The 15,903-nt window shown below is 33.6% G+C and overlaps 1 protein-coding gene across 1 annotated transcript; it reads left to right on the top strand.

The window, feature by feature from the left end:
• The first annotated feature begins 1,138 nt into the window (after positions 1 to 1,138).
• On the top strand, positions 1,139 to 11,446 carry LOC141416937 (olfactory receptor 8H1-like). The gene is made up of 3 exons (XM_074055287.1): positions 1,139 to 1,190; positions 3,230 to 3,378; positions 10,505 to 11,446. The coding sequence occupies exons 1-3, from the start codon at positions 1,139 to 1,141 to the stop codon at positions 11,444 to 11,446; spliced, it is 1,143 nt and encodes a 380-aa protein (XP_073911388.1).
• The last annotated feature ends 4,457 nt before the right edge of the window (positions 11,447 to 15,903 follow it).

The raw sequence follows: 15,903 nt of genomic DNA, 5'->3' as shown, positions 1-15,903 counted from the left end.
CATCATCATTTTGTAGTTACAGAATTTTGAGTGTTTACTTTTCTTAAGTGTATAGGGGAATTTTACATCTTTTTACACTTGCCTTTTTCAGATATTCAATGAAGTTAATAATAAGCATTGCCTCTGAGAGGTTTCCTTTTTGGTGAAAGGACTATATATATGTTTAATCCATATTTCTATGGACTTTAGTGTATCATTTCTACAATACATAATTATATATATTGTCTCCAAGTCGTGGTGTATTCTTTTACTTAATTTTGATCAGTTTTATTTTGCAGGAATTTAAGATTAAAAATACTAAAGTTAACTAGCCTTTGTGACTGAGTTGTGTTTAGGGGTCTCTTCCATAATTAATCAGACACACAATGTTCATTTATATTGTTAGATATAGGCAATTCAATATATCATTACCGTCATGCTTTAACAGTTGAAGGATGGAACCATATGAATAGCAGAAAAGAGAGCCATCCCAAGAGCAGGAAACAAGCAGAGCACCAGTGACTCAAACATGTAATCCTAGCTATTCAGGAGGCAGAGATGAGGAGGATCAAGGTTCAAAGCCAAACCTGGGAAATAACTCCTGAATCCCTGTTTTGAAAAAAAACCCATTATGAAAAACGGCTGATAGAGTGGATCAAGGTGTAGGGCCTGAGTTCAAATCCTAATAGCCCTGTACTATGAGAGACAGAGAGAGAGAGAAGAAAAGAAACACAAGATATAGTGTAAGCAATATACTGTGAAAAGAGGTGCTATGTATTTGATTCATGAGGTATTATTGAAACTTTTAAATCTAATTTAAGAAAATAACTTTCAAATATATCAGGACTTCAAAAATTATTGTCTTGTTGAAAATATTGATAATGACATCCCTTGAGAAAGAGAATGACTTTCACAAAGGTATAACTTAAAAATTTAATAAAAATAAACCAAAGAAGAAAGAAAATGCAGAAAGTTCAAGGCATAAATATGGTACCTTATTTGAGAGCAATTTTTGTGTTTCTCTGCCTTTATTCTTTCTAAACATTTATGAAAATATTTGATTTTGACAATTCTTCAACAAAATTCTTTCCATGTTCCCCAGAAGACTATTGGAATGTGACTTCCTTCTCTTTCTGTTCTGACTCTGTCGCAAATCCAAATGCTGGTCCTCTCACTGAAGGAATTAATGCTGGTCTTTTATAAGGAGCTTGGTGAGTGCTGATGAATTGAAGTAGTGTACAAATTATCCTTGGCAGCATGTCATGTGCCCTCAAGACCGATCCACATTCCCTATGGTTTGTGGAACACAAAAGATTAATCAATATGTGAAGGCAATAACTCTATCCTCTAGGTAGTGCTGTAGTGTAGACCAATAGTAGAAACTGAACTTACACATAGGTTACCATTTGATATCTTCTTTGCTTAAACATAAAGCTAATGAGCAAAGATTTCCTTTATTCCATCTTGCTTCTCTTCCTACTTTATTACTCTTAAAGTTTAATTTTTCATGCAGTTATGAAGATTTTATTTGTTATTTTAACTTTAGTTAGTGTTAGTTATGAAACATTTGTGACTTAATGTAGTTACTTTGTTATTTCATTGATCTATGAACAATACACAAACATAAAAACTTGAAAGAAAAATCTTATATACTCTATATTTTAAGAACAATATAACAATTTGCAACAAAGATTTGAAGCAGTGCAAAAAACTTGAAAAACTAACAAGAATTCATATTTTAAGAAGAAAAGAAAATGACCAATGATTTGGCTGAAAAAATATAATAGAATACCAAGAATTCAAAAAAAAAAGATACTGAGGAAACATGCTGTCATATTATTATCATGGTCCATCTTATATATCCCTCAAATAATTATCAATTCTACAAATATATTTCCAATTAGACCTAATGGAGATATGAATATTTTAGAAATTTTCACATAAAATATTATAGTACAGAAAGCTACTGCTTTCTATAATAATGCAGCATAGTTTTTGTAAAATGTTGTTTTAAACATTCAACTTTATTAACCTGTCTTGCCCTTCAATATTTATACTTATTTTGTAAAATAGGTATTATTTTTATTCTATAGGAGAGAAGATTAAAGCATATCATTTTACACCATTACTGAAATATCTAGAATTCTGACATTTCTATCCTGTGATCTGTCCACTGACATATTATCTCATATATCTGAATTTTCAAAGGAATTTATTACCTATCCATTTTGTGTTTTAATATAATTTACTTTGGAAGTAAACAGAATACAGAGAAAAATGAAATAACGGGCCTGAGGGATTAAATAATGGCCTGAGTTCAACCAGTGAATGCACACCTGTTTCTTCCATTAGATATCTCATGAGAGGCATCAGTACTTTCCTACCATCTTGTCATTGTCTACTAGTCCACTGCTTGAATATTACATATTTCTAAGAGATAAATAAAATACATTGTTTATTATTTTCTTAGCTATATGAAAAGTAAATTTCTGAATATCTTCAAGTCTGTCCTAACAATTTCAAAATGATGAATTTCACTGCAGTTACCATAGTCATACCCAAGGGTATGAGCTGAGATAATACTCAGCTATGAGTTATTCTCTTCTTCCTTTTTCTAGCAACTTACCTTTTTACTGTCATGGGAAATGTAGGAGTGATTGTATTGTTCATTGGGGACTCCAGGCTCCACAACCCTATGTACTGTTTCCGGAGTTTTCTATCATTCTCTGATGCTTGCTTTTCTGCAGTTATTACCCCCAAAATGCTAATTGATTTTATGTCAAAGAAGAAAGTCATTTCATTCCTTGGATGTGTAGTACAGATGTTTCTTGCTGTCACTTTTGGGACCACAGAGTGCTTTCTATTGGCTGCAATGGTTTATCACCCCTATGTAGCATCTACAACCCTGTTCTCTATTCAGTGAGCATGTCACCCAGGGCCTGTGTGACACTTATCCTATGTTGGTGGGACTCTGAATGCCATTGTATACACAGTGGCCACTTTTAACACATTTTTCTGTGAATCCGATGAAATCACACATTTCTTTTGTGATATTCCTCCTCTCCTTGCTATTTCCTGTTCTGACACTCATGTAAATCAGATTTTACTATTCATCTTCATGAGCTCCATTGAGATTGTCCGTATCCTAACTGTCCTCATCTCCTATGGCTTCATCCTGTTGGCCATTCTGAGGATCCATTCAGCTGAAGGACGGCAAAAGTTTTCTCTATGTGTGGTTCTCACTTAACAGGATTGCCAGTTTGTCCTGGGACAATCCTCTTCATGTATCTGAGACCAAGCACTAGCTATGCTTTGGAGCATGACATGATAGTGTCAACATTTAACACCATTGTGATTCCCATGCTGAATCCCATTGTCTACAACTTGAGAAACAAAGATGTAAAAGAGCAAATGAAAAAACTATTTTGGAACAGTGGTATATGGACAGAGTGAAATTTTCACATTAAACATTAAGTTAAATAATTAAGACTGATCTTTCATATTAAATTTATACTTCTGCTCTAAAAAGGAGAAAATGTTGCCATGGAAAGAGCAAACTCCTTGCACAGTTTAGCAGAGGAAATCAGTAACATAGACAAGTTCTCACTTGTCTGCTCTGGAACTACACCCAGGCCACTTCAGTGACACCCATCACAATCTGGTTCACAAGACTTGAGTATGGATAATTAGATTTATGGTCAGAATTAGGACAGGTTTGGTAGCACCTAACACTTTGTTTGGTCCTTCTGAAAATGGTAGCCAGGTAACATCACTGTCTGAAGTTCACACACAGTCTTTAATTTCTGCCCTGAAGGAAGCTCAGAGTCTTTTCCCTTCTGAAGTACTTTTAACCATGTATTGCTTGGTAAGTCTCTAAAGTCAACTTTCCCTTATGCATTTTGATTAACTCCCAGTACTACTTCACTACTTTCTGTTCAAATGAATTTTGATTCTGTGTGAGACAGCAGAATACTTATGACCATCTTACAAGAGAAACTGTTTTATTATAAGATTTGTGAGAAATAGAAATTTATTAAGGACCATCTCCAGAAGTGTAAGAGAAAATACAGAAAAGAGCAGAGCAGGTGGAAGTTTCCCAGGAAAAATAGTCCGTGACACTTCCCCCACAGGGGATTCAAAAAGCCTCTTGTCACCAAACAGCTTTGGATCTTTTCAGTTAAACTTCTCTCTATACAGAATTCTTTGGAAAGCCAGCCTGTTTCCAGATCCCCTTAAAACTAGAATACTGTGTGGAGTAGCCCAAGAGTATTCCTTCCTCCAGTGCTGGACATTCTTCTGTGATGTGTTTGCTGGTCACACTCAGTGTGAACATCCTGCATGGCTCCCTCCTGAAGATGTTTGAGTTCATACCTGGCCTATCATGCACATCATGAAAGTCATAATAAAGTCAAGGGTTCTCTCACTGTCCACTTAAAATGCAGGGAGACATGAAAAGTAATCATAGTGACTATGACCTATATAGAACACTAATCTTGATTATGGTTTCCCTGCTAAAGGGTGAATCTTGGAGAACTCTAGGTTTGAAATTTTGTTCCTTTTTACCAACCATTCCCTATAACTTCCGTCTCCATTTCTGCTACCCCTGGACTCTTGTAAACATCATTGTACTCTCTTCTTATAGTTAGTTTTTTTCATATTCTATATAAGTGGAATCCAGTGGGGTTTGTCTTTTTGAGGTGATAAATATGTGAAATAACATGACTTAATCACACTACTGTGTATAGGTACATCCAAACATCACAATAAACCACATGAATGAATGCAATTATAATTCATCAACTGAAAATGACAACAATAAAAGTATAAAAAGGATGCAAAAGAGCACTTGGATTGCCCCACATACTTGGTTTCATGATTATCTCTGTTGTTTTCTCCTTGCATTGGGGCATTATTTCCAAATCCTTGGTGTGTCTTTTGAGCCAGCAAGCAGCAAGTTAAGTCTTAAAATACAGGTGGCAATCCTCTTAGTCACTCTCTTCTAGCCATGGTTCTTACTAAAGGTAAATTCTATGGTTTCCCACTATGGAAGGTGTTTTCTTCTGATGATTACCCTGAGAGGATTTGCTGCTCTCTTTGTCATGTCATGCATAGAGGCTGTGATCTCACCAAGGTATTACCCCATGGGGACCCCTGTGGGTTGGAGCCCCTAAATGCCTTTAGGGAGATGTGGCATCGAGATTCAGTCTTTAGTTACTTCCTGCTGAGAAGGGGCAAAGATTGGCCCTGGCAGGACATAGGAATCCAAACCCAAGGGGGTATCTAAGGATCTGCAGTATTATTGGTGAGACTGCAAAACCATTTGTAGTTTGAGTGACTCCAGATGAGAGGAGGAAAAATGGTTTAGGCTGTTAAATGAGCACATCAGTCACTTATGCTGAACAACCTGTCAGCGTACAGCTTTAGTCAAGCTATCTAAAAAAGCAGCATAAGCCTCAGAATGTCCTTGAATGCATATTAGAAAAGATTTTTAGGCTCTCCAGGTTTTGGTAAAGTTTGCCATGCACACACGCACATAGGAAGAGCTGCTCATAAGCCTGAGGGTTGTGTCGATTGTGCCTGCAAGGTTGAGAAAGCACAAGTCCCCATTAAAATTTCAAAGGTGATGGCCACATTGTTCTGAGCAATAAGCCTGGGAGTTTTCTGCTCAAAATCTCCAAAAGGTGTTTTCCATTGCAAATAGAGACCTCCCAATAAAGCCACTTTGGCTGTCTGATGCCAATCCGAAGGAGGTAACCACAAATTATTTAAAGCATACAAAATAGCTAATGTAAGCAGAGCCTGAACCCCAGTTCTCCCTCACAGTATCTCTGAGGGCACAAAGAGTTCTTAAATCAAATATCTGATGAATTCTTTGAATTCCTCCCTGTTTGTCAGCTTGTTCTATAATTAGAAATAGCATTAAATCATCTGGATCTGTGAAATCAAATGTGTCATTATATTTATTTCAAGACTTTTGGACAAGAATCAACTCTTCTGTTTTAGGTTTTTTCACTAAATATGTATCAGTATTTGTTTTTTTAAAGGGGCTTTCCATTCTTTCCATTCTTATGGAGGAGTAGGTGCTGCAGCTTTAGGCATAGGACACTCACACTGAGGCACAGTTTGCTTTTTACTTTCATTTTCCTGAAACGGCTCAAGCACTGTTTTTACCAGTGACCACATAAAATATATCTGCAGTGGAATAAGAGGGCCCTGTCGGTGCTCATTTCGTATTATTTTACTAACGTGATCTCAAACTTCAACATGCAATATTCCCTCCTCCAGAAGCCAGGGACAATATTTGAGAACCCAATCAATAGCCTCTTTTACTTGATCAGAACTTAAAGAGGAAAGTTCTTACAGAGGAAGGGAAAACATAATGATCAATACTAGACAAAATCTGCCCCATTGTTACCCAGCCTTTAATATCTACACTACATTATCCTCACACCTATAGTCACAACTCCTATCAGGTGGAGTTTGCACACTTGATTGCTTATGATTACCCCAAATCTCTTTAGGTCCATGTCTTCGTGGCCCATGCTGCTCAAGCCTCATGTTGGCAGACCTAGAGAGAAGAGGGATCGTGTGCACTGTAAAAAGAGGGACTCAAAGTCAAGGTGAAATTTGAAAGCAAGGCGGAAGCTGGGATTCTGAGATAGCACTCAGACCCAGAGTGCTCATCTCACTCAGTATTTATTGAGTTGCTGTGTATAGCTACTGATCATGAACCATATGTGGTTTTATAGTTAATTTCTGGGCAAAATAAGGTATAATTTTAAATTTCTATACTCTGAAAAATAGCAGGTAACACTATTGAATGTAGGAACATAACGTGTGCAAGGAATTCATGGTTCTTAGAAGAATACTGGCAGGACACTGTCTTCAGTATCACATCCCATAACCAGAAACCTGGTCTTCCAAGTAACTGGGCCCTAAATTCATGAACTTCTGATGTTCATTACACTGCCTGGTCTCCAACAGTTTTTCTCCCCTTCAACTGCTCCTCGTGTAGGAGGAGCAGAGGCAGCCACAAGACCACATTGTGTATGTTGGATGGTAAATTCCTCAAGGAATCAAGGTCAGCATCTATTTATACCTGCTTACCCATGTTGTATCAATACTATTCACAGTAGCTAAGTCATGGAATCAGCCTAGGTGCCCATCTAGACGAGAGTGGGTAAATGAAATATGGCATACGTACACAATGGAGAATTACAAAGAATAGAATCATGTGGTTTACAGGAAATGGTGGTCCCTTAGATCATCAGGTTAACAAAATAGGATAGACTCAGAAAAACAAATATTGCACATTTTCTTTCATATGAAAAATCTAGAAGGACCTTGAGTTGAAAAGGATTATTTAGAAAAATGAAGACAACCAGTGAGAGATGAGTTGACTATGATCAATGTACATTATCTACTTGCTTGAAAATGTATTAATGAAACACATTTTTTATTACAGTGAATACATGCTATTCAACATGAGTGAAATAAACTTTCAAAAATTAAACTTTTCTTTATCTAGTGAGACAAAGGTAGAAGAAAATGTAAGATAATAGTAAAAGTAACTGGGCAAATAGGAACATAGGGAAGAGCAAATGGAAGTAGACAGAAAGTGAGAAAAGAAAGATAATTATGGTTTACAATGTGGTGATCTAGGAATTAAACTACACTTTCATTTAAATTGAAGAACATTTAAAAATCCCTTATCACTCTTTGATTTATGCGATGATACAATGCTGATATGAGAATTGTCTTGATGCCATAAACTTCTGTATATTTAATCAATGTTGATTTCAATGTGAGGAAAACCTTGTTCAAGGTGACTTACCACACCTTGTCTTATAACCAAGATAATCACACGTAACTGCTCATTTGTCCTAAACCTCAAGATTACATTTTGTCTCATAGTTTGATGTTGAATTTATAAGCTATAGATTATACTGTCACAGCAACAGATAAAATTGTGAGAAAAAAATACTGTTCTTCTAAAAGTTCACCAACAAACTAATTCATATAAAAGTAGCCTCTTTATCCACTTAAAGAAGTTTTTTCCTGAAATTCTGGGGTATGAGCAGACGTATCTGTGGAAAAATATATCTTACAATCACTTAATGCAAAACTCTGAAAAACTTTTCATTATTCTCAGTGTGTACCTGTTCAGATTTTGTTTTTGCTTCCTTATCTTGAGAGAATAATAATAAATAAAACTAAAATATTTTAGGTTTATTATTATATGTAAAACCATTTTAGCCTTTTAAAGAAAATTTTGAACTATTAATATTCACAGGAAGTGAGGTTTTAGTCACTAAATTAATTACAAAATGATTACCAGTCTCAAGGTTGATTTTGTCATTTTGTTGTCATTTTCTTTAATAAAAAATCAAATATAATAAAAGAGTAAACCATATTGTACAAATATTTTATGCAATGAACCATGTAACACTACCAAAATAGAAAAAAAAATCCATCATTTGCTGTGATGCCTCAAAAGATGAATTTATCACTTAGTGAACTCTCACTTTATGTACTGAATGATGGGACACCAGCCAACACCACACAAGTGAACTTGTAATGCCTACAAGATGTTAACTGAACAGGGGGTATAGTGTATTCTAAAAATTAAAGCTGCAAAATGAGCATGAGATATTGAATATGCAGTATAAAAATAATTATCAATCTTTATGTATATGTCCAAACAAATATGTTCACAAAGTGAAATGATTGACAGAAACTGCTATCAATATTTGCTTTCACTGAATTTTTGGAAGTCCATCATTTTTTAATGAACACATTTTACTCATAGAATCACACTTTTGAATGTAAAAATTTTCATTTGAAAAATTTATAGTTTAATTCTTTATAATGTCAGTCTTAAAGCAATTATTTCTCTAAAATTTCTTTCCCAAACTAGTTTAAAATTACTTATTTGTTAAGTATACCACATCAATATTATACTTCATAAACTTATAATTCTTTAGGTGTGAGGTTTCAAAAATAATTTGTTAAAAATTAGGCCATCAAAAACAGATGCTTAAGTGATCATATCCTTCATTGTGGAAGTTCTATGTGAAAAGGAAAATCCTTTTCTCATTTTGTTCTTGAACTTTGTCCTTGAAAATATGCTAACTAACTTTGCTTGAAAATTGGTCCCTGAGATTGACAAACTGTTGCAGGATTCTCATGACTATTAAATGAGGTGCCCAGGACTTTTCCAGCTGAGAAGAAAGGCACACACTGCTCTGATTTATTCACAGTAGCTCCTTGGGATTCTTTTGAGACATAACTTCCTGCTAAACTTTCCCTTTGGTGGACCTAAACAAAATTTAGAGAATGATTTACTTTTCCACAGAATAAAAAAATGAATGTACAAAAATGTAAAAAAAAAAAAACTCTATTTAAAGGAAAACAAAAGCTACAGCACAGAATTTTTCAACTGCTTAAGTGTATTTCATATTCTATGAGGGAGAAAAATTATGAATTGATGAATTCTTTTGGTATGTGATATGGAACAATACTTTTGTTTTCACTCTCTTTGACTCATAGTAAGTATTCTTGTTAAAATTGTAAAATGAAAAGGCTTTAGGTAAGGTAAAAAAAACAGCAGTTTTATAGAATATTGCAACAAGTATCATTTGGTGCTTACCCAAAATTATTAACAATTGTGGAAACAGAAACATAGAGCTGATGAATCAGAGTCTACAAGCAATTTTCATGCTATGAAAACTGTAGAAAATATTTGATTTTAACTGGTCAAGATACAAAAATATCATGCATTCCAAATTAAGACTCATGTGGTCTATATTCATGATGAACCCTACCTATTAAAGTACCTTGTAAGTGAAATTTGTAATTATAATTAACTTATATTGCAAGTAATAAAATAATACACGGGTACATTAAAGTTGTTTTCTACCATTGTTGTTTATGTCTTTAGCATTTTGCTCAGGTTTAAAGAAGTAATCATCAGCAGGATAACATTATTGTGACCATGTTGCTCAGAATCAAAGTATAAAACCTTACAAACAACATGTATTTACACTATTCTCAAATTATAGGAAATTTCTGCATACTTTACGGCATGTGGAAAACATGAATAATAGTAGTAACTATGGTGTAATACTTCATGTATATTAAATATGTTAATGGAAGAATGCATTTGGAACACCATCATCAGGTCTATTCTAATTATGAAGCATATAACCTTTTGCTATGTCATATTTATTTATTTACTGACTGATGGATTTATTGTTGTGCTAGGTGGGGATCCACTGCACCTTTAACAAAAGTTCTTATAATGTATCAAATATGTAATAATTAAAGTCAATTTGTGCTTACAACTATATTTGGCAGTTGGTTTTTGAGTAAAATAAGATTATATTATCAACTTTTATAAAAATAGAATTAATCATAAAAATTGCTATAAGACCATTTATATAAACAAAAAAACCTTTAAAATCATCAAGCTAAGTTTTGACTTTGATTCCTCGACAGTTTAGAAGAGCACGCTAAGAATATGTAGAACAAAACATGTGTGCATGGCTTCATCCTGAAGGGACTGACAGACTCTGAAGAGATCCAGCTGGTGCTCTCTGTGCTCTTTCTCCTGATATACCTGGTCACTATGCTGGGGAACATAGGGATGGTATTGACAATTCACCTTGATATCCAGCTTCACACTCCTATGTATTTTTTTCTCCGTCACCCGTCATTTCTTGACCTCTGTTACTCAAATGTCATCATGCCTAAAACCTTAGGTAACTTAGTGACTTCCAACAAGAGCATTTCATTCACAGGCTGCTTCACACAGATGTACTTTTTTATCCTGTTTGGTGGTGCTGAATGTTTTCTTCTTTCATTCATGGCCTATGATCACTATGTAGCCATCTGTAATCCACTACAGTATCCAGTTATTATGTCCTCAAGGCTGTGCTCTGCCCTCCTCACTGAAACCTATATGATTGGTTTTATGGATTCCTCTGTCACCATGATTTGCATGAGTAGATTACATTTCTGCCACTCCATTGTAATACATCACTTTTTCTGTGATACATCCCCAATTTTAGCCCTGTCCTGTGAGGATACGTTTTACACTGAAATTATGGCATTCATTTTTGTGGGTTCTACCTTAATGGTGTCACTTATCACAATATCTTTGTCTTATGTGTCCATTTTCTGTACTATTTTGAAAATTGATTCCACACTAGGAAAGCAGAAAGCCTTCTCTACGTGTGCATCCCATCTCCTGAGAGTCATTATCTTTTATAGCACTGTGATCTTTACATACTTAAAACCAACTAAGTCCTACTCCTTGGGAAAGGATCAAGTGGCTTCTGTTTTTTACACCATTGTGATCCTTATGCTGAATCCCCTTATTTATAGTCTTAGAAATAAAGAAGTGAAAAATGCTTTCAATAGAGTCATGCAGAAGAGAGATGGCTCCAAGGTATTAAGAAAACAATAATATTAAGCATTTCAACTCATTTTTTCTTTGTTTTCTGTTGGACATGGTGTAAAAAAACAATTGATTTGCTTCCTAATTATATTTCTGTGGAGCTGACATATATTTATTCAAACATGGTTTTGGACTTATGCAGGAGGATGTATTTAAGTTTCCATGCTGTGATTGCAGTCATAAGGTATGTGTAAATCTATTGGCTAATTGTATGAGATTTTTAATGGAAAATCACATTCACAATAAGAAAATATGACCTGATTCTTAGCAGTATAACCTATAAAATTCCTAATATATTCCAATTTTACATTTTTAAATTAAAAATACATATCCATTTTAGAAAATGATACAGTTCAGAAGTCATTCTCTTTAAAGTAAGAAATACATTCTTAGATATACAAGCATTTATAAGTAACTCAAGGTTTAAAACTTAGTTTTTTCTACAACATAAGTACTAATTCCACATTCATGTGATCAGAAGATGGATAAAATGAATATAATGCAATAATCCTGAGTGCTGGCCATTATCACTGCAGGATTTACGTTCCTGCAGTATTGTAATGAACATGCCTTTTACAGAATATGCACTGTTGTTTTACAAATTCAGGTCAGTTCACTTAACTCATGAACACAAAAAAGCTATAAAGGAAAACAGTCAGCAGTTTCACTATTTGTACCGAGAGTAAATTAAGCCATTGAAGTAAAAATGAGTTGTAGTATAATGGTGTTTTCTAATATTGGAGACAATCTGGAAAATACAAAAATTTATGAAGAGCAACACTGTAACAGTTATTTATAGTTTTGTGCATATTCTCTGTAAATAATCATGAATGTATGTCTGTCCATGACCTTTGTAAATGAAATTTCTGTCATTTCCTATGTGGACTTTTTTCATTCTGTTAAAAACTGTGATTTTGGTCATCTATTTGTCCATGAATGTTATGAAATGAATTTGCTCTCAGTATTTAAACTAAATCACAAGCCTATCTTTGCAATGCTTTGGACCTGAAAGACACTGAATTTACCAACCAAAAAATCTTTGAGCACTGTGAATTCTTATGTGTTTTCCTAAGAAGCTTGAAATCCAAACATTTTCATGAATATCAAGCACTATGAGCTCTTGGAGTGACTCAATTGATATAGCGGCTGTCTAGGAAGTCCGAGGCCCTGAGTTCAAATTCCAGCAATACAAAAAAAAAGAACACTAGTTAGCTGCTTCATTGCCTTTCACCCTTTGGCTTTCTAATACTCTTGAAAAATGAACTCTTGAATTAAATATTTACCTCATCTATTTTCATTCTTATTGATGAATTTTTATTTATAAATAATTATCAATGAATTAAGATATTTTGGCATCCCATATTTTCTGGCCAAATCAGTTTCTAACATTTGTTTATTTTTAAATTTTATCTACATGATCTGGAATTGAAGTTTTAATTTTGTCTGTGATATAAAGGATATATTAGAAATATTTATTTTCTAAGTAGTTTTTTGTTGTTTGAACTTTTATAATACTGAATAACAATATTAAACCAATATGGTTTCATGAGTCAACTATTTTTGAAATTTATATTAAGATTGTTTGCATAAAATTAAGCATGATTTTTTTCTAAATGCTTTCTTAATGTTGAAAGCACAAGTTCTCTATTTCAACAGTTAAATGAAATTATGCAAAAATTAACTGTCAACTAATATATTAAATATTTAAATTGTGTTATATTTCTCCAATTTCTTATTTCAAGATTTTGTCTTTTTCATTACTCATGACATATGAAAGTATTGTGATTTTATTGGCTTTTGTATTTTTGTTGTCTGCAATGTATATTTGTTTATATCACTATTTGTTCTTAATTGTAATTAGAAATAAGAATTTAACAAAATTTTATATTTGACCTTTTGGATTCACCTCTGACATTGTAAATGCCTATGTCATTTCACAGATTCATAACTTCTTTCCACATTTCTAGTGATTTTTATAACAATCACCTTTACCTTCCATTCACTTATTTCTGTAATTTAGAAAATTTATTGTGTCAGTTTGTGTTGCAAAAATTCTCATTAGAATATGTAATGTTGTAGACAGCATTTAAGTAGAAAAAATTCTTAAATTCATTAAATTAATATTACTTTATCTTCTTTTTTCTTGTAGGCAAATAAGTATCTTTGCGGTATTTTGAATGGGTATCTTCTAAAAGCAGTATGAGAAATTATGGGTTTTGCCCCATAATTTCAATATTACATCACTGCTTGCTCTATTTTGTATAAGATGCTTTCTCAAATAATTTAAATTGTAATACTGTGGTTCAGGTAGCCATGTTAAAATACGATATAGGATGAATGCAATATAGTATTTAAAAAGAATGCAATTCACAATGGCAAAATATGCATTGTCTTTTGCTTCTAAAATATCAATTAGTAGATAATAGTAATATTATTTTGTTCATTACTATGATGTTCAGACAGTTTGCAAGTGTTTTGCATAAAATTAATATTGTCATGTTAAATCATGTTGGAGTTTTGTGCTTCCATATGCTTTTTTGAATTTGTTTTTAATTCTGTGAATAATGTCATGGAGACTGATGAATATTCTACTGACTCTGTAGATTGCTTTCAATGCTATAGTCATTTTCAAAATATGAACACTGGTGGTCCATGAATATAGATTTTCCCATTTACTAGGGTCTTATTCAGATTCTTTTATTAGTTTTTTATGATTTTCACTGTAAAAGCAGTTTTATTCCACAATATATTTTGAGCCTATTGTGAGTGGGATGGCTGTCCTGCTTTACTTTGTAACAAGTTTATTATTGATATATAGGAAAACTATTCATCCCTGTTTTTTAATTTTGCATCCTATACTTTGCTGGAAATTGTGATCCAATGTATCTACTTCTGTTGGAGCCTTCTGTATTCTTTAAGTATAGGGTCATATCATCTTAAAATAGGTATAATATGAGACCTGAAAAGGGGTTATTTCATCTTATATCACTGAAATCCACATAATTAGTTGGGAATATTTTGAAGACTTGCATTCCAAAATCTTGGAAAAGTTAGAAGAAATTTATTATTTCAGGCACATATGACCTACTAAAATTAAACAAAGATGATATCAACCCTACATATATCCATAAAAAGCAGTTAGCTTATAGAAGTAGTTATCTCCCCATTATAAAAAGCTCAGGACTACACAGACTGATTCAGAGCTAAATACTAAAAGATTTTTAATTAAGATCTAAAAACAATGCATCTCAAACTATTGCATAATATAGAAAGGGAAGGGCACTTCCAAAATCTTTCTATTTATCCAATATTATCCTGATACCAAAAGTGGATAAGGACACAACTGCTGCAATTATTATTACTACAACGGAAACCTACATGTGCTTCCATGCACATGTGTATGGCAACCCACATTAGTTCATTTCTACCAGACCTCTTCACTTTTTCCTGGTCCCCTTCCCATAGTGGCTCAGGCCAGAACAAGGTTAGTACCTTGCTCCTCTACAGTAACCACATCAAACACATTCAAGGTTTAGTTTTCTTTTCCTTTCTCTAGTCCTATTCATGTCCAGTCCTCTGTTCTGTTCCACTGGTCTTCATATCTGTTTTTGTGCCAATATTATTTATTGCTATAGCTCTGTAGTATGGTTTGAAATCAGGTATTGTAATATCTCCAGCATTGCTCTTTTTGCTCAGTATTCCCTCGGCTATTTATATGCTTTTATGTGTACAAATGAACTGTATGGTAGATTTTTCAATCTCTGTGATGAATGTCATTGGGATTTTGATGTGAATTCCATTGAACATATGGATTGCTTATTGGTAGTATAGCCATTTTCAGTATGTTGATTCTGCCAAATCATGACCATGGGAGATCTTTCCACTTTCTGTTGTGTTTTCACTGATCCCTTTCTTCAGTGATTTGTAGTTTTCCTTGTAAAGGTCATTTACATTCTTTGTTAAGTTTATTCCTAGGTATTTGATTCCTTTTTGAGGCTATTATAAATGGAATTGTTTTCCCACATTATTTCTTAAAGTTGTTCATTGTTGATGTTCAGAAAGGCTACTGATCTTGTAAATTGATTTTGTATCCTCCTACATTGCTAAAGCTGTTTATGGTGTCTAGGAGTTTTTGGGCAGAGTTTTTTCAGTCTTTGAAATATAGGATCATGTTGTCTACAGAGACAATTTGACTATTTCTTTACCTATTTATATTCCTTTTCCTTGCCTTATTGCTCTGGCTAAGAATTCCAGGACAATGCTGAGTAAGAGTGAGGAAAGTAGGCATTTTTGTCTTGTTCCTTATTTAGTGGAAATGGTTTCAGCTTTTCCCCATTCAGTATGATGTTGGCTATATAACCTTTACAATGTTGAGGTACATTCCTAGTTTTCTTAGAGCCTTTATAAAGAAGTGGTGTTGAATCTTATCAAAGACTTTTTCTGAATATATTGAGATGATCGAGTGG

The sequence above is a fragment of the Castor canadensis genome, chromosome 1 (assembly GCF_047511655.1).
Source record: "Castor canadensis chromosome 1, mCasCan1.hap1v2, whole genome shotgun sequence".
NCBI lineage: Eukaryota > Metazoa > Chordata > Mammalia > Rodentia > Castoridae > Castor > Castor canadensis.
Note: the sequence above shows the minus strand (reverse complement) of the source record. Positions and strands in the feature narration are given on the sequence as shown.

Excerpts from the sequence above, each read along its gene's own strand:
- LOC141416937 (XM_074055287.1), top strand. The coding sequence starts at position 1,139 with ATGCTGGTCCTCTCACTGAAGGAATTAATGCTGGTCTTTTATAAGGAG. Across the intron at positions 1,191-3,229 it reads GGTCTTTTATAAGGAGCTTG|GATTGCCAGTTTGTCCTGGG; the intron begins GTGAGTGCTGAT and ends CTCACTTAACAG. Across the intron at positions 3,379-10,504 it reads ACAACTTGAGAAACAAAGAT|AACAAAACATGTGTGCATGG; the intron begins GTAAAAGAGCAA and ends AAGAATATGTAG.